At 42.6% G+C, this 19,232-nt stretch overlaps 1 protein-coding gene across 3 annotated transcripts in view; it reads left to right on the top strand.

The window, feature by feature from the left end:
• Positions 1 to 5,533, top strand: part of tmem260 (transmembrane protein 260) — a 32,062-nt gene extending 26,529 nt beyond the window's left edge. For all 3 annotated transcript variants that reach the window (XM_043714550.1, XM_043714548.1, XM_043714551.1), the window contains one exon: positions 892 to 5,533. In XM_043714550.1, the coding sequence (XP_043570485.1) occupies positions 892 to 1,143 (252 nt within the window). In that variant the 3' untranslated portion in view covers positions 1,144 to 5,533. The remainder of the gene's footprint in view (positions 1 to 891) is intronic.
• Positions 5,534 to 19,232: the final 13,699 nt, after the last annotated feature.

Genomic DNA, 19,232 nt, shown 5'->3' with positions numbered 1-19,232 from the left:
GAGTTTAATTCAGATAAATGCGAAGTGCTGCATTTTGGGAAAGCAAATCTTAGCAGGACTTATACACTTAATGGTAAGGTCCTAGGGAGTGTAGCTGAACAAAGAGACCTTGGAGTGCAGGTTCATAGCTCCTTGAAAGTGGAGCCTCGGGTAGATAGGATAGTGAGGAAAGCGTTTGGTATGCTTTCCTTTATCGGTCAGAGTATCGAGTACAGGAGTTGGGAGGTCATGTTGCAGCTGTACATGACATTGGTTAGGCCACTATTGGAATATTGTGTGCAATTCTGGTCTCCTTCCTCTCGGAAAGATGTTGTGAAACTTGAAAGGGTTCAGAAAAGACTTATAAGGATGTTGCCAGGGTTGGAGAATCTAAGCTACAGGGAGAGGCTGAACAGGCTGGGGCTGTTTTCCCTGGAGCGTCAGTGGCTGAGGCGTGACCTTATAGAGATTTTTAAAAGCATGAGGGGCATGGATAGGATAAATAGACAAAGTATTTTCCCTGGGATCGGTAGTCCAGAACTGGAGGGCATAGGTTTAGGGTTAGAGGGGAAAGATACAAAAGAGACCTAAGGGGCAACTTTTTCACGCAGAGGGTGGTACGTGTATGGAATGAACTGCAAGAGGATGTGGTGGAGGCTGGTACAATTGCAACATTTAAGAGGCATTTGGATGGGTACATGAATAGGAAGGGTTTGGAGGGATATGGGCCGGGTGTTGGCAGGTGGGAGTAGATTGGGTTGGGATATCTCGTTGGCGTGGACAGGTTGGACCGAAGGGTCTGTTTCCATGCTGTACATCTCTATGACTCTATGAATCTATTTGCCAACTAAAGACTACAAGTCCATTTGCTTTGTTAAGTCTAATCCTAATCTTCATTATTTGCTTTCTCAGTTATATAAGGAGCTGGTCACTGCAAAAAAACACCCAGTTAATTGGCACAAAAATTATGCCATAGTGTGTGAGAGGATGCTGTGGCTCCCTGCATGGACTGCTGCTGGTGTGGACCCAGAATTGCTCCTGTCAGAAGCTATCAAACATTTTTCACTCTATGTGGCCAAAGCACCAGAAGACCCTCAGAAAATAGCCATTGATGAAGTTATCAAACACCTCAGGAAGGAACGAGTAAGAGCAGGAATCAAATAGAAGATAAGCCATCTGAATTTGAACTAATGTTCTCCTAAGTGTTGAAGGAGATTTGCCCAATTTTGTTGCTCAATGGAGAAGCATCCCGCTCAAGACTTGATAAATACTCAAAATTGATATTCAACCACTTGATCAAGCCAGAAGATCGACAAGTTATGGAGCTTATTTGGTTAATGAATCCAGTCTGGTTAAGTTGCATTGCATGTGGCCGAGTGGTACCTGGATGACTGATCTCTCACTCACAGCTGATTGGTTTCTAACAATTTAACATATGTCTTTTATATCGTGAGACTGCTGGCAGGAGCAGGTCAGAATTTTACAAATGTCTTCCTTGTGGTACAGCATGTTCTGTACAGTCTACACTGGTAAAATGTCAGTATGAGTTGAATTACTAGTCTACCATTTGACAAGATACTGGCTCATCATCTCTAGAATGACGTTGATGTGTTGCCTACTGCACTAACAAAACTCAAAAATTCCACCAGTTGCCGACATTTGAATGCATTGTTCCACTTCACTGCATCGGCCTGGCCCTCTGGATTACTACTAGTCCATCACAATCTGCTGGTGAATCTAAATAATTGCTGAAAAGTTAAATCCATTTGTTTGACATGGACTGATTGGACTGAAGGATGTGTTTCTTTGCTGTATGACTCAATAGATGGGTCACCTGAAGAAAGCTTAGGTCTGGTAAATGAAGGCATGGCACAGATGTCTTTTTTTTTGTTATTAGGCCGTGATGTCCAAACTTTAGTTTTGCAGAGTTTGAGGTTAAGGGCACTCAAATGTTCTCAGGAATTCCATTTATATTCATGTTTTGGATCAAAATGGAGGTAAGAATCAAGTGATCCTTCAGGCACCCAACCTGAGAATGAGTATCTCTTGACAGTGCTACTGATTATTTATTGATAATTAAGTCAGTGGATGGAATATTAATTGACTGGATTGGATGTGTTGTTCTATCTATTCCCATATGATGTGTGTGATATCATTTTATATTTTGATTAAAAATATCTATATAGCCATATTCTCAATTTCGAATAAAATCTTACTTTGCCTACATTCATCTTTTGAAATGATCACCTGTTTTATGAAATGATCACCTGTTTTATGAAATGATCACCTGTTTTAGTCTTACACAGGCAGCCATTGAACCCATACCTATTTTTTTTCAAAAATACAAATTGAAAATCAAGACATTGAATCCTATTAAAGTATAGAGTCCTGTATCTAATGACAAAGATAAACAATGTCACTAATGATTTGATAATGAATACTCCAAGGTATCAAACTCTCTGTGCTTCATTGTATAGATACAACACACACTCTAATGTGAATAGAAATCAAATGTCAATGTTGCACTGACTCTAACATGAGAATAAAACAGATAATGCCTCCCTCATCCAGCACACTCTGGTTTGGTACCAGCAGTATATTCGAAATCAATTCTGGCCAATGCAACATTACTGTTTAAGTCATGAAGTCAGTGTGCACATGCCCAGAGTGGATATTGCAATTACCTAACAAGTTTTATTTAATTTGGAATAATTCAAATTGTACTTAGACACATAAACAATCATTTTGCTGTCAGCTGGGTGAGCCGTAAAGTATGAAGTACTTCACAGAAACAAATGCCTTTGGTGGTTACACAGCTATTTTATTTTACTGGTTCTGTATTGAAAAACACTTTGTTTTAAAATGATTGACAGCAATAACTTTCTGAATCTCTAAACGCGTAAAGACATGAGCCGCATGTTACACATAACTGAGACTCCTGTGATCCAGCAATTACAGGAGGCTGTGGTGTCATGGTAGTATTGATCCACAGACCAAGCCTCATGTTTTGAGGACATACCATCATAGCAGATGGTGAACTCCAATAAAACCTAGTCTAATTATGATGCAACAATTAGCAATTATTTTAAAAACCCTCTTGTTCATTGTCCTTCAGGGAAAGAAATCTTCTGTTACTTGATCTGACCTATGAGTTCATACACAGCAATGTGGTTGACTTTTGATTACCCTCTGAGTTTGTCTAGCAAGTCGATCATTTCAAGGCATGACTGTTGGTCCCATAAAAGATTAAATTAAATTTTCTGGTCGAGGACTGCTGGATTACCTAAGTACAATCTGTATATTAATCAAAATGCTGTAATTGTTTATACTGAAACCAAACAATGTTTACACTGCAGAATGCAGCCATTAATATTTTTGGAAAAACTTATGCACTACAAGAATTAGAAAATGGGAGATTTGGATTATTCCTGGGTTGGAAAGGATTTACCATGTGACTTCTTGGAACTGTCTGCTGTTCACAAAATGCCAAGTGACAGAAAATGTTTAACCAAAAATTGAATTAAAAGATTGATTTTGGCCTAATTTGGGCAAAATTTTGATTTGGGATAGTTCTGTGTTGGATGCTGCTTAGTAACAGCCCACGAATTTGGAACATTGACCTGTAAAGTTGTAAATTGTCTTGAAAAACAGCAGCTGGAATAAAACTGGTAAGAGGAAAGCTTTTATCAGTAAAATTAAAAGAGCTCTTTGAAGGAAAACCAGAAACTCTTTTTCAGTGAACAAATTTGAATAAGGTTGTATTTTAAATAGAACTGCTCTAAATTTCCCATTGGAATGTGTTATGAAGATCTTCTGTTATTTTGCATTTGACAGCAACTGATCTCATCAACAGAAAACCAAGAACTGAGTTAAGTCAATTTATTGTCATATTAGTTTGGACTCTTTGGCCTACAATGGTGTTTCTCCCACAAAGTTTTCAAAACATACAATACTCTGCAAAACAGTATCATCTATGTGTGAGGATTAAGAGGGATAAAAGTCTGCACAGTACCTTGGTTAATTTGTTTTAGTTTTGCCACTTTTTAAAGAATGTTTGTTCTTGAACAATTTTTGGTGTATTGAATAAATTGAGCAATTCATTTCAATTCTTAGACAGCAGTAAGCTACTTTGGTGATTAAATAAGACATGGCAGGGGCTTGAGTTCAGCACGTTTCTCCCATCAGCATTATCAGACTGCACTATTTGCCAACGAAGCAATTGTCTCCACATTCTGCCTTATTCTTCTGACCCCTGCATGTTCATCCTCTACAGATGGTAATCCAATACTTTCTGGAATGGATCAGTCAAGGCAGTCTCCTGTTTACCAAATCCATTCCTGATCCTAACTATATCGTGTGAAAAGGTTTCTTATGCCATATCTTGTACTGTTCCCCTTAAGAATTGTCTCCACTTTCTTCCCAAAAAAAACTTTACATTTCTATGTATTGACTTGCATCTTGCACCTGTCCACTTCCTCCAACATGTCCATTTGCTTTGAAGTTCTACCCTGTCCTGTTCACTTCGTGATGTTTCCAAGTTCATCAGCAAACTTTGAAATTCTGTCCTCCACATCAAGAATCAAACATCCTTCAAGTATTATTGCTTTGTGTATTCATGTTGCTACCTTTCCTTTTCTTACTCCATGAGCTATAACTTTGCTCAGATTTGTTGTGCAGTGCTGTGGCAATTACCTTTTCAAGTCCATAGACAGCAACGCATTGCTCTTATCAACCTTCTTGCATCTAGAGATATTCAAACTTAAACCCGAATTATGCTAAAAACCCATGCCAATTTTGTTTAATTTATCCACATTTGCTTTATTAATGTAGTCCTAAATAATTATTCCAAAAGATTCTTAAACCACCTCGGTTAAAATGACTATGAAATTTCGTGAGCTGAGCTTTGCATTCACTTGCGTGCGCAATTTACCATGGCGAATCCACTTGTTCTGCACATCCCTGGACACTGTGGACAATTTATCATGGCCAATCTCGTTAATCTTTGCACTGTGGGGAAACTGGACCACCGGGCTGAAAACCACACAGACACACAACATGCAAACTTCACCACAGTCACCCAAGGCAAATTCAAAACAGATCCCAAGTGCTGACCTTACCACCCTTATTGAAAAACAAGATCTTCAGGGGACTGCATTGGGTAGATATCTAAAACATGTCACTTCTTGCAGGGGGCATAGTTTAAGAATGAGCTGCTCCCCTTTCAAAACAGAGGAGAATTCATTTCTTTCAAAGGCTCATTCAAATGTGGAATTTTAATACCCTAGAAAATGGAAGACATTGTCTTTAATATTATTCAGGACAAAAGATTTTTGATAGACATACAAATCATACAACATAACCTGTGCCATTCAGTTTCTTCAGAACCAACTGAATAATTTTAGACAAGGCCCTAAGAACAGAGATGGCTGGCTACTGGGAGGATCCTGGGAATCCTATCTACTGTAAGGGCTGGTGATTCTCACCCGAGTTCCAAACTTCCAGCTCAGCACTGTCCCCATGACTTGTCCGGACTTGTCCTACCTGTCTATCTCCTTTTCCACCTATCCATTCCACCCTCTCCTCCCTGACCTATCACCTTCGTCCCCTCCCCCACTCACCCATTGTACTCTATGCTACTTTCTCTCCACCCCCACCCTCCTCTAGCTTATCTCTCCACGCTTCAGGCTCTCTGCCTTTATTCCTGATGAAGGGCTTTTGCCCGAAACATCGATTTTGCTGCTCCTTGGATGCTGCCTGGTGCTCTTCCAGCACCACTAATCCAGAAGCTGGTGATTCTTGTTATAATCATTGTATGTTGTGTGTCAATAATTTGCTTAAGTACTGGGTGTAAGATTCTTATGAATAAATTGCTAGTGCTTTTCTCATCCCCCACCTAGATGGTCAACATGGAATAATAAAAGGAGGTAATCAAATATTAAAGAGTTAATTTGCTGTACTGACCTGCAAGAAATTAAATGCCCTGGTGGGTAAGGTGGTGTAGCTTTGTCTTCTCGGTGGAATGTGGGAGGTTTACACGGCCATTTCCTTGCCATTCAGGGATAATTTACATTTTCATCCAGGAATCAATAAGAACATTACAGTCAGAATTTGACTACCCCCCCCAATAGTTACAAAAAAACGATTTGCAACAGTTTTGACCATTAAAGGATGATTTGCGTTACATTGTTTCTGGAGGTGGGGTGGTCACTGCATTGTATCTTGAGTGGCATGTGACTATGAAGGGATGGCTGAGGGTTGTATTATGAGCAGTACTAACTGTGATGTCAAGAGTTTTGTATAAAGACTGTTTCCTTTGTTCAGAGACAGCTTTTGCCACGACCCTGTAAACTCTGCAAGGTGTGTGTTAAAGGTTCCTCCTGAAAACTTGGACTGTAATGTGCTTAATAAATTTGGTTGCTTGTTCACAGAAGTTGGTGTGTTGCAGTTGCATCAAGTGTGGAAGAATCTCAAAAGTAAAATAACAATGTCAGCAGCAGACAGGTTGAACTGACAGCCCAGCCAGATTTTATTCAACAGTGGAGCAGGACTGAATGACCAAATGGCTGACTCTGGCTCCTAAATTCTGATGTGACAGTGAGAAAGTCTATAGCCTTAAAACTTGTCCTTAAACATTTAGACTAAAAATGTAATACTGATTTATCAAACACATTTGCTGCGCACTGGAAAATAAGCTGACAGGCCGGTAGGCTCAAAAAAAAGGTAACCCAAGTTATGCAGAAGTGATAACAGGATGCTTTAAAGTAATTAAGAACATTTGCCTGAACATCAGTGTATCTGTGTGAACAGGACACTAAGTGATAACATTCACAGCTGCTTCCTTGTGAAATTAATAAGTGTTTGATTCTGACCTCGAAACAAACCTTGGTATCAAAAGCCTTGTAATTGACAGTCCAGGCCTATCAATTATAATGGATTCTTATTACCCTTTGCAAGCTCGGCAGACACAGAAGTAAAAACATCTTTTCTGTTACAGGTCCCTGACTTGAGAGTTCAAAAAGGACATGAGAGAGAGACCATTTTAGTGTTAGGACTACCAAAGCTAGCAGAAAATTAACTCTTCGTGCTTCTTACTATGAACTGAATTTAATTAGATTTTTGAGACTTTGATGATTTTGAGTAGCCATTACTGGTTATGAAATGCAAACTCTATAAAAGATAATATTGACGAAGCTTTAACTTGCTGTTTTTGCAGACCATTCTACAGACTGCCCCACTGTCAATTTTAACTAATCAGATCTTCGGTCTTATTTGAATTTGAATCACAATCCTGAAAAGAAAGTATGTTTAATTCAAGACTAATGAATCAGTTCACATGCAACCTTATGGTAACATTTCAGCCTCAGGTATAGAATGATTCAGTGCTTAAGATAAAAAGCAGGAGTCTGCTCTTAGATTAAAAATGATTTTAAACCTAACATTGAAGACATTCTGACGCAGTCTGTCGGGAAGCCATTTTATGATCAAAAGTTTGCCCTCCTTGCTAAGAAGCCATTTTGTAAAACTGTATCAGACATGCGAGCTGTGCAAGGTTACCTTATGACATTTCCCACTTAATTTAGAGTGGTACTTCTTTAAAGGAACTTATCTTGCCAGCAGATGCCTAACTCGGCTGGATTTGTTTTTCCCCACCTGATGGATAGCTCAAGGCCTGTAGGGTTCAGTGGCCAGCAGTGAAAGATCAGAATGGCGTCTTGTTTCCCTGCTGCCAGGAACAAGGATGTCTCAGAGGATGCAGAATGTTCCCAGGGCGGGGGGAGAGGCCAGCAGGAGGTTATTGTACATATTGGAACCAATGACATAGGGACATGGTTGAGATCCTAAAGGGAGATTACAGAGAGGCAGGAATTAAAAGAGGTCCTTGAGAGTAGTAATATTTGGATTGCTCCCGGTGCTATAAGCTAGTGAGGGCAGGAATAGGAGGATAGAGCACATGACTGCATGGCTGAGGAGCTGGTGTAAGGGAGAAGGATTCACATTTTTGGATCATTGGAATCTCTTCTGGGGTAGAAGTGACCTGTTCAAGAAGGACGGATCGCACCTAAATTGGAAGGGGACTAACATACTGGCAGGGAGATTTGCTACAGCTGCTCAGGAGAATTTAAACTAGTAAGGTGGGGGTGCGGGAGCTGGTGGTGGGACCCAAGGAGATAGTGAGGAAAGAGATCAGTCTGAGACTGTATAGTTGAAAACCAAAGCAACTCAAACAGTCAGAGCAGGCAGAGACAAAGCAGAGAACAAGGTACAACTGATACATTAAATAGCACGTATTTCATTTCAAGGGGCCTAACAGGGAATGCTGATGAACTCAGGGCATGGTTAAGAACATGGGACTGGGATTAGATTACATTACATTAGAGTGTGGAAACAGGCTCTTCGGCCCAACAAGTCCACACCGACCCGCCGAAGCGCAACCCACCCATACCCCTACATTTACCCCTTACCTAACACTACGGGCAATTTAGCATAGCCAATTCACCTTACCTGCACATCTTTGGACTGTGGGAGGAAACCGGAGCACCCGGAGGAAACCCACACAGACATGGGGAGAACGTGCAAACTCCACACAGTCAGTCGTCTGAGGCGGGAATTGAACCCGGGTCTCTGGCACTGTGAGGCAGCAGTGCTAACCACTGTGCCACCCACTCAATATCATAGCAATTACAGAAATATGGCTCAGGGATGGACAGGATTGGCAGCTTAATGTTCCAGGATACAAATGCTACAGGAAGGAAGGCAAGACAGAGGAGGAAAGGCATTTTTGATAAAGGATAGCATTACAGCCGTATTAAGGGAGGACATTCCCAGAAATACATCCAGGGAAGTTATTTTGGTGGAACTGAGAAATAAAAAAGGGACGATCACCTTATTGGGATTGTACTATAGACCCCTAATAGTCAAGAGGGAAATTGAGAAACAAATTTGTAAGGAGATCTCAGTCACCTGTAAGAGTAATAGGGTGGTTATGGCAGGGGATTTTAACTTTCCAAACATAGAATGGGGCTGCCATTGTGTTAAGGGTTTAGATGGAGAGGAATTTGTTAAGTGTGTACAAGAAAATTTTCTGATTCAGTATGTGGATGTACCTACTAGAGAAAGTGAAAACTTAACCTACTCTTGGGGAATAAGGCAGGGTAGATGACTGAGATGTCAGTGGGGGTGCACCTTGGGGCCAGCAATCATAATTCTATTAGTTTTAAAATAGTGATGGAAAAAGAGAGACAAGATCTAAAAGTTGAAGTTCTAAATTGGAGAATGGCCACTTTTGACAGGATGAGGCAAAAACTTTCAAAGGCTGAATGGGAGCAGATGTTCGCAGGTAAAGGGATGGCTGGAAAATGAGAGAACGAGAGTCCAGTTAAGGTGAAAGGAAAGGCTGGTAGATATAGAGACTGCTGGATGACTAAAGAAATTGAGAGCTTAGTTAAGAAAAGGAATGAAGCATATGTCAAGTATAGACCGGATAGATGAAGTTAATGCTTAGAAGAGTATAAAGGCAGTAGGAGTATACTTAAGAGGGAAATCGGGAGGACAAAAAGGGGACATGCGGTAATTTTGGCAAATAGAGTTAAGGAGATCAAAGTTTGGGTGAAGATTTGTAGCTCGGGTGCTCATTGTGGTTCTGTTCGCCGAGCTGGAAATTTTTGTTGCAAACGTTTCGTCCCCTGTCTAGGTGACATCCTCAGTGCTTGGGAGCCTCCTGTGAAGTGCTTCTGTGGTGTTTCCTCCGGCACTTATAGTGGCCTGTCCCTGCCGCTTCCGGTTGTCAGTTTCAGCTGTCCGCTGTAGTGGCCGGTATATTGGGTCCAGGTCGATGTGTTTGTTGATGGAGTTTGTGGATGAGTGCCATGCTTCTAGGAATTCCCTGGCTGTTCTTTGTTTGGCTTGCCCTATAATGGTAGTGTTGTCCCAGTCAAATTCATGTTGCTTGTCGTCTACGTGTGTGGCTACAAGGGATAGCTGGTCGTGTCGTTTCGTGGCTAGTTAATATTCATAGATGCGGATCGTTAGCTGTCTTAGTGCCGTGCTTCTAGGAATTCCCTGGCTGTTCTTTGTTTGGCTTGCCCTATAATGGTAGTGTTGTCCCAGTTGAATTCATGTTGCTTGTCGTCTGCGTGTGTGCAGACGACATGAATTCCTAGAAGCATGGCACTCATCCACAAACTCCATCAACAAACACATCGACCTGGACCCAATATACCAGCCACTACAGCGGACAGCTGAAACTAACAACCGGAAGCGGCAGGGACAGGCCACTATAAATGCCGGAGGAAACACCACAGAAGTGCTTCACAGGAGGCTCCCAAGCACTGAGGATGTCACCTAGACAGGGGACGAAATGTTTCCAACAAAAATTTCCAGCTCGGCGAACAGAACCACAACAGAGTTAAGGAGAATCCAAAGGGTTTTTACAAATACATTAAGGACAAAAGGTTAACTGGGGAGCGAATAGGGCCCCTCAAAGATCAGCAAGGCGGCCTTTGTGTGGAGCCGCAGGAGATACCAAATGAGTATTTTGCATCAGTATTTACTGTGTAAAAGGACATGGAAGAAATAGAATTTAGGGAAATAGATGGTGATATCTTGAAAAATGTACATATTACAGAGGAGGAAGTGCTGGATATCTTGAAATGCATAAAAGTGGATAAATCCCCAGGATGTGATCAGATGTAACCTAGAACTCTGTGGAAAGCTAGGGAAGTGATTACTCGGCCTCTTGCTGAGACAGTTGTATCGTCGATAATCACAGGTGAGGTGCAGGAACACTGGAGGTTGGCTAACGTGGTGCCACTGTTTAAGAAAGGTGGTAAGGACAAGCCAGGGAACTATAAACCAGTGAGTCTAACATTGGTGGTGCGCAAGTTGTTGGAGTGAATCCTGAAGGACAGGATGTTCACGTATTTTGAAAGTCAACGTGGCTTTGTGCGTGGGAAATCATGTCTCACAAACTTGATTGAGTTTTCTGAACAAATGACAAAGAGGATTAGGGCAGAGTGGTAGATATGATCTATATGGACTTCAGTAAAACATTCAGCAAGGTTCCCCATGGGAGACTGATTAGCAAGGTTAGATTTCATGGAATACAGGGATAGCTAGCCATTTGGATACAGAACGGGCTCAAAGGTAGAAGACAGAAGGTGGTAATGGAGGATTGTTTTTCAGACTGGAGGGCTGTGACCAGTGGAGTGCCACAAGGATTGGTGCTGGGTCCGCTACTTTTGAATTGATTGTCATGTGTACCGAAGCAGTGAAAAGCTTTGTCTTGTGAGCAATACAGGCAGATCACAGAGTTAAGTAGCATAAATAAGTAAATAATAGGTAAACAGTTGCAAAAACAAAAACACAGGTACAGGCGAATGCTAAGAGTTTGAGAGTCCATTCAGTGTTTTAAGATTAGTAGGGTAGAAACTGTTTTGAAACCGGCTGGTGTGTTTGTTCAGGTTTCTGTACCTTCTCCCCGATGGGAGAGGTTGTAGAAAAGCATTGCCAGGGTGAGAAGGTTTTTTGTGAATGCTAGGGGCCTTTCCTTGACAGCGGGCCTGGTAGATGGATTCTCTAGATGGGAGGTTGGCCTTTGTGATTGTGTCCGGGCCGAGTTCACCACTCTCTGTAACCGCCTCTGATCTTGAATGGTACAGTTGCCCTACCGGGTCATGATAAATCCAGATAGAATGCCCTCGATGACGCACCTATAAAAGTTGGCAAGGGTATTTGCCGTCATGTCAAACTTCCTCAGCTGCCTGAGGAATAAGTGACATTGTTGGGCCTTTGTAACCAGTGTGTCCACATGAAGAGTCCAAGAAAGCTTGTTGTGGATGACCACTCCCAGGAGCTTGACACTTTCCGCTCATTCCACCTCTGTGCTGTCAATGTGTAGGGAGGCATGAGTAACATCCTGCTGAAAGTCAATAATGAGTTCCTTGGTTTTGCCTGCGTTGAGAGCTAGGTTGTTCTCAGTGCACCATTTTCCCAAGTCTTCCACCTCCTGTCTGTAGTCTATTTTGTCACCATCTGAGATTTGACCGACTATGGTGGTGTCATTAGCAAACTTGTAAATAGCATTAGTCTGGTATTTGGCGACTTCATCATGGGTATACAGTGAGTACAGTATGGGGCTGAGTACATACCCCTGGGAGGCTCCAGTGTTGAGTGTTAGTGAGGATGAAATTTGTCCCCAATCTTCACTGATTGTGGCCTGTGGGTCAAAGAACCGAGGATCCAGTTGCAGAGAGTGGGGCTTAGTCTGAGATCACTAAGTTTAGTAATCAGTCTTGAGAGGATAATTGTGTTGAAACTGAACTGTAGTCAATGAGTAGGATTCTTACGTAGCTGTTCTTGGTGCGATGTTCTAGGGAGGAGTGAAGGGCAAGGCATCTGACGTGGATCTGTTGGTCCGATATGCAAATTGGAATGGGTCAAGAGTCGTGGGGAGGCTGGAGTTGATTAATGCCAGTTCTAGGGAGGAGTGAAGGGCAAGGCATCTGACGTGGATCTGTTGGTCCGATATGCAAATTAGAATGGGTTAAGAGTAGTGGGGAGGCTGGAGTTGATTAATGCCATGACCAGCCTTTCAAAGCACTTCATGACCAGCAAAGTTAGAGCCATTGGGTGGTAGTCATTGAGACATGCTGCATGAGTCTTCTTAGGCACAGGGATGATGTTGGCCATTTTGAAACAGGCAGAAACAGTGGCCTGCTGCAGGGAGAGGTTGAAGATGTCCAAGAAGACTTCTGCTAATTGATCTGTGCATGCTCTGAGCGCACGGCCTGGTACTCTGTCTGGTCCCAACTCTTTCCTTGGATTCACATGAAGGAAAACTGATCTGACTTTTGACGCAGTGACTGTTGGGATAAGTTTGTCAGGATTTGTCAGAATAGGTGTTACCTCTCCATCAAACTTCTGCCCAAAACGAGCACAGGTGTTGAGGCGATCTAGGAGGGATATGTTATCGTCTGTATTCTTGCACTCTCTTTTTAGAACCTGTCATGTCTTTCAGCCCTTGCCATAGTTGCCAGTTCTGTCTGGGTCTCTACTTTGGATTGGTATTAGTCCTTGGCTGTCTTAATGATTCTGTGAGGCTCATACTTTGATTCCTCCCATTTGAGTAGGTCTCATGCTTGATTTTTAGCAGGTTCAGTATGTCCGGATTCATCCAGGGTTTCCTATTGGGGAACATCAGATTGATTTCCTCGGTATGCAGTCCTAAACACACTTGCTGATAAAGTCTGCGATGGTGGTGACATACTCATTTGAGATACCTGCAGACTGTTTGAACATGTCCCAGTCAGCCAATTCCAGACAGCACCAGAGTTGATCCTCTGACCAGCACTAAACCTGTATGCACGAGGGGGTCTCCTGCTCGAGCTTTTGCCTGTAAGCCAGAAGAAATATTGCATTGTGGTTGGAGTTCCTGAAATAAGGGGGATGGAGCAGTAGGCATCCTTCACAATGGTGTAGCAGTGGTCTAAAATATTCAGGCCCCTTGTGGGGCAGGTAATGTTCTATTGGTACTTGGGCAACTTCCTTAGATTGGCTTGAATGAAGTTGCCAATTACAATAAACATGGCCTCAGGGTGTTCTGTCTCCCTGAGTACATGGAATACAGAACATCCAGAGCTTCTGCAATCTTTGCTTGTGGCAGTACGTACACAGCTGGTATATAGCAGCAGTGAATTCCCATGGAAGATAGAAGGGACAGCATTTGATGCTGAAGAATTCAAGGTTTAGGGAGCAATGGTTGCCCAGGTTGGCAATGTCGATGCACCACAAGTTGTTGATTAATAAGCAAACCCCTCCACTCTTCATCTTACCCAAGGACGCTATACTGTCCACATGATGGATAGAAAAACCTTCAGCCTGAAGTGCACAATCCAGAATGGGTGGGTTGAGCTAGGTTTGAGAAGCAAAGTGCACAACAGTCCCACAGTTCACACTGAAAACTGAGCCGTGATCTGAGTTTGTCCATCTTGTTCTCCAGAAATTGTATTTACTGGGAGTAATCTAGGAAGGGGGTCTTGAAAACATGTAGTCTCAGTCTGACAAGCAGGTTTACTTTTCATTTATAGAAATGTTTTGGATGTGAACATAATAGGTATAGTTAGTAAGTTTGCAGATTACACCAAAATTGGAGTGTCGTGAACAGCGAAGAAGGCTTCCTCAGATTACAACAGAATTTTGATCAGATGGGCCAGTGGATTGACGAATGGCAGAGTTTAATTTAGATAAACGTGAGGTGGTGCATTTTAGGAAAGCAAATCTTAGCAGGACTTATACATTTTATGGTAAGGTTCTAGGGAGTGTTGCTGAACAAAGAGACCTTGGAGTACAGGTTCATAGCTCTTTGAAAGTGGAGTCACAGGTAGATGGGATAGTAAAGAAGACGTTTGGTATGCTTTCCTTTATTGGTCAGAGTATGGAGTCCAGGGGTTGGGAGGTCATGTTGCTGCTGTACAGGACATTGGTTAGACTATTGTTGGAATACTGTGTGCAATTCTGGTCTCCTTCTTATCAGAAGGATGTTGTGAAACTTGAAAGGGTTCAGAAAAGATTTACAAGGATGTTGCCAGCGTTGGATGATTTGAGCTATAGGGAGAGATTGAATAGGCTTGGGCTGTTTTCTCTGGAGCGTCAGAGGCTAAGGGGTGAATTTAGAGATTTATAAAATCATGAGGGGCATGAATAGGATAAATAGACAAAGTCTTTTCCTAGGGGTGGGGCAAGACCAGAACCAGAGGGCATAGGTTTAGGGTGAAAAGATAAAAAAAGACCCATGGGACAACTTTTTCACACAGAGGGTGGTATGTTTATGAAATGGCAGAAACACCTAATTAGTTCTGGAACTACTGAATCATCTATCACTATTCTTGTTCCAGAGATTTTGGAACCCTGCTATAAAGCTAAGGCACCAATGGTGCCATGTCCTTGGCTCTGGTTGCACTTCCCAACGATTCTAAAGTGAGCACTAGTTAGAGAGTAGGATGCACTCAAGGATGTCTCACACGACCTACCCATTCCGACTACTCTTTCATCATAGTTAAAACTGTGACCCTAAATATTTGATGGCATACTTAATGTACAGTCTATATGTTGGAAATTTGTCCTTTTAAATTTGGTGGCATCATTAAGTGATCACACTAAACGTGTGGAAATTACAGACTGCTTCGTAATAAGTGGTGCAAAATGCTTGTTTCTTCAATGAACTGAGATACTTAGTGTCTGAAATGCCCTTGCAATGGGGAACAGAATCCATGGAGCGTCAGAAGCTAAGGGGTGAATTTAGAGATTTATAAAATCATGAGGGGAATGAATAGGATAAATAAACAAAGTCTTTTCCTAGGGGTGGGGCAAGACCAGAACCAGAGGGCATAGGTTTAGGGTGAAAAGATAAAAAAAGACCCAAGGGGCAACTTTTTCACAGAGGGTGGTATGTTTATAAAATGGCAGAAACACCTAATTAGTTCTGGAACTACTGAATCATCTATCACTATTCTTGTTCCAGATATTTTGGAACCCTGCTATAAAGCTAAGGCACCAATGGTGCCATGTCCTTGGCTCTGGTTGCACTTCCCAACGATTCTAAAGTGAGCACTAGTTAGAGAGTAGGATGCACTCAAGGATGTCTCACACGACCTACCCATTCCGACTACTCTTTCATCATAGTTAAAACTGTGACCCTAAATATTTGATGGCATACTTAATGTACAGTCTATATGTTGGAAATTTGTCCTTTTAAATTTGGTGGCATCATTAAGTGATCACACTAAACGTGTGGAAATTACAGACTGCTTCGTAATAAGTGGTGCAAAATGCTTGTTTCTTCAATGAACTGAGATACTTAGTGTCTGAAATGCCCTTGCAATGGGGAACAGAATCCATACATGAAAATCAGAGTCCTACTGGAACACAAAGCCAATGGGCAATATTCACTTTGCCCTTCAATGATGAAGAAAAAGACAAATGCCTTGACTTCCTTTCCTTGGCTCCCCCATATCGAATGGTGGAACAGGTCTAAACAACCAAATGGGTGAAAGTGAGGACTGCAGATGCTGGAGATTAGTAGAGTGTGGTGTTGGAAAAGCACATCAAGTCAGGTAGCATCCAAGGAGCAGGAAAATCGATGTTTCAGCCAAAAGCTCTTCATCAGTAACGAGGCTGGCAGCCTTGGGTTGGAGAGGTAAATAGGTGTGGGGAGGGGCTGGGAGAAGGTAGCTGAGAGGGCAATAGGTGGATGGAGGTGGGGTAAAGGTTATAGATCAAAGGGGAGGGTGAGACAGGTCATGAGGGCAATGCTGAGCTGTAAGATTGGAACTGGGATAAGAGGAAATGAAACTGGTGAAATCCGCATTAATGCTTTGGGGTTGGAGGATCCCGAGGCAGAAGATGAGGCGTTCCTTCTTTCAGGCTTTGGGTGGTAAGGCAATGGCGATGGAGGCGGCCCAGGGCCTGCATGTCCTCGGCGGAGTCAAACTGTTCGGCCATGGGACAGTGGGGTTGGTTGGCGCGGTGTTCCAGACATTTTCTTTGAAGCGCTCTGTAGTAGGCATCCTGTCTCCCAAATTTAGGGGAGGTGCATCGAAAGCAACGGATACAGTATGTGGAAGTGAAGGTGAAACTTTGATGGATGTGGAAGGCTCCTTTGGGGACTTGGACAGAAATGAGGGGGAAGGTGTGGGTGCAGATTTTACAATTCCTGCAGTGGCAGGGAAGGGAAGGTGTGGGTGCAGATTTTACAATTCCTGCAGTGGCAGGGAAGGAGGGGGGTTGCTGGGGTGGGGGCATGGACCTGACCAGGTCATCGAGGAGGGAATGTTCTATGGAAAGCGGAGAGATTGGGAGGGAAATAAATCTCTGGTGGTGGGGTCTGTTTGTTGGCAGAAATGGCGGATGATGATGTGGTGTATACGGAGGTTGGTGACGACGGGGGAGGGGTCTGTCCTTGTTGCTGTTGGGTGGGATTCGAGGGCAGAGTTCAGGAGGTGGATGAGATGCCCTGGAGAGCATTATCAACCACATGAGAGGGGAAATTACAGTCTTTAAAGGAGGCCATCTTGTGTGTTCTGTGGTGGAACTGTTCTTCCTGGGAGCAGATGCAGCAGTCGGGTTTGTAGAAAATGCCAGTGTTGGGTCAGTCACTGTTGATGGAGATGGAGAGTTCAGGGGAGGCAGGTGCCAGAGATGGTCCAGGTGAATTTAAGTTCAGGGTGGAATGTGTTAGTGAAGTTATAGAGATATGCAGCACGAAACAGACCCTTAGGTCCAACTTGTCCATGCCAACCAGATATCCTATATAAATCTAGTCCCATCTGCCAGTACTTGGCCTATATCCCTTTAAACCCTTCCTATTCATGTAGCATTTTAAATGTTGTAATCATACCAGCCTCCACCACTTCCCCTGGAGCTCATTCCATTCATACATCATCCTCTATGTGAAAAAGTTGACCTTTAGGTCCCTTTTATATCTTTTCTCTCACCTTAAACCTATACCCTCTAGTTTTGGAATCCCCCACCCTTGGAAAAGATATTGCCTATTTACACTATCCATGCCCCTCAATGATTTTATACACCTCTAGAAGATCACCCCTCAGCCTCTGATGCTCCAGTGAAAATATCCCCAGCCTGTACAACCTCTCCCTATAGCTCAAACTGCCCAACCGTGGCAACACCATCTTAAGTCTTTTCTGAACCCTTTCAAGTTTCACATGCAATACTGCAAGTGACCAAACCAATGTCCTGAACAACTGCAGCATCACCTCCCAACTCCTATACTCAACACACTGACCAATAGAGGCAAGCAAACCAAAGACCACCTCTCCTCAGCCCATTGGCCCATCTGACCAAGATCCCATTGTACTCGGAGGTAGCCGCCTTCACTGTCAACTACACCTCCAATTTTAGTGTCATTTGCTACGTGCCCTCTGTGCTACATAAATACATCTTTCTTTATGTATATGTACATTTATTGAAAAGTTAATCTGTTGTACATTTTACTAACAGAGATTGTATGTTTTAAATGTATTAATGGGAGAGCAGTTTTTTTCTATTTGTGACATATCTGGAGAAACCAATTATTCATTTGTTTCCCCATCGGATTTTCCAATCCTGATTCACTCCATTTGAGCTTATTTACTATGAACTTATTAAAATTGAGTGTTATCTCATTGGTCTGTTGCTATTGAATGATGATCATAAAGAGATAGAGCTGTCTGGACCGTGTTACTGCATGCAGGAAGAGGTGTTCAAAGTAAAGTTCTTATTGCTAATCTGTAAAATTCAGTGGAGTGCCCTTGTAACCCTCAGCTCATTACAGAAACCTAAGGACCAGATTTGGTCGCCAAGAGAGAATTCACTGTTGGGCACAAGATTCTGCAGCAGTAATTCTCCCAATGGACACAGGAATATCAAAGCTTCAATTAGAGCCACCAATAAATACCAGTTTCCCAGCTTCATTCCAGAGTCAATTAGAAGTTAAAGCAACATATAAAAGATGTTATCAAATACTGTACACTAGCCCAGGGTCAAGAGAAAGGGACGTTTTAGAAACTACAGAAAATTGGCTAACACATTTCTAGATTCACTATAACCAGAATGGGGCCAGGGGCCTACCTTTGCTGCCCTCAAAGTGAGTTCACTTTCAAATGAGATCACTTCCATTGTCCGTGATTTGTTAGCAGATAGGCCAGTGTGGTGTTTATTGCAAATCTATGTTTGTTTGAAACAGAACATGGTAAACTCCTGGCACGTAAGTGTCCATTGTTGATGTGGCTGACCTAAGATCTATTTAATGGGTCTGCAACACTTGTTCAGGGACTAATCAGCTGCCTTATTCTTTAGGGAGTTTGAAGAACTGTTCAACCAACTCATGGGACACAAAGTGGTGCAAATTCAGTCAATGTAGTGGAGGAAAAAGTGGGGAGCACAACAACCAAATGGCTTACTCCTGCTCCTACACTATCAATTCCACATTATATTTCCAAGTGGCAGCATTCATCTGTAACTCACTTGCGCAGCTGCATTCACATAAAACAGTAAATGACTTACACCCATTACTTCTCGCATATTTTGAACAAACCTCATGATTATCGCTGGGGCCCAACCCCAAAGTGTTCCCCTTCTCCTCCCAATATTTCCTGCTCCCTTTCCAGTCCCCTCCCAAACTAAACGGCCTCGCCTCCTTTCCTCCCATCGCCGTCTATATTCCACCCACTTCCCCCAAACCCCGGCCCCGGGTGGTGAAC

Source organism: Chiloscyllium plagiosum, chromosome 24 (genome assembly GCF_004010195.1).
Source record: "Chiloscyllium plagiosum isolate BGI_BamShark_2017 chromosome 24, ASM401019v2, whole genome shotgun sequence".
NCBI classification, from domain to species: Eukaryota; Metazoa; Chordata; class Chondrichthyes; order Orectolobiformes; family Hemiscylliidae; genus Chiloscyllium; species Chiloscyllium plagiosum.
Note: the sequence above shows the minus strand (reverse complement) of the source record. Positions and strands in the feature narration are given on the sequence as shown.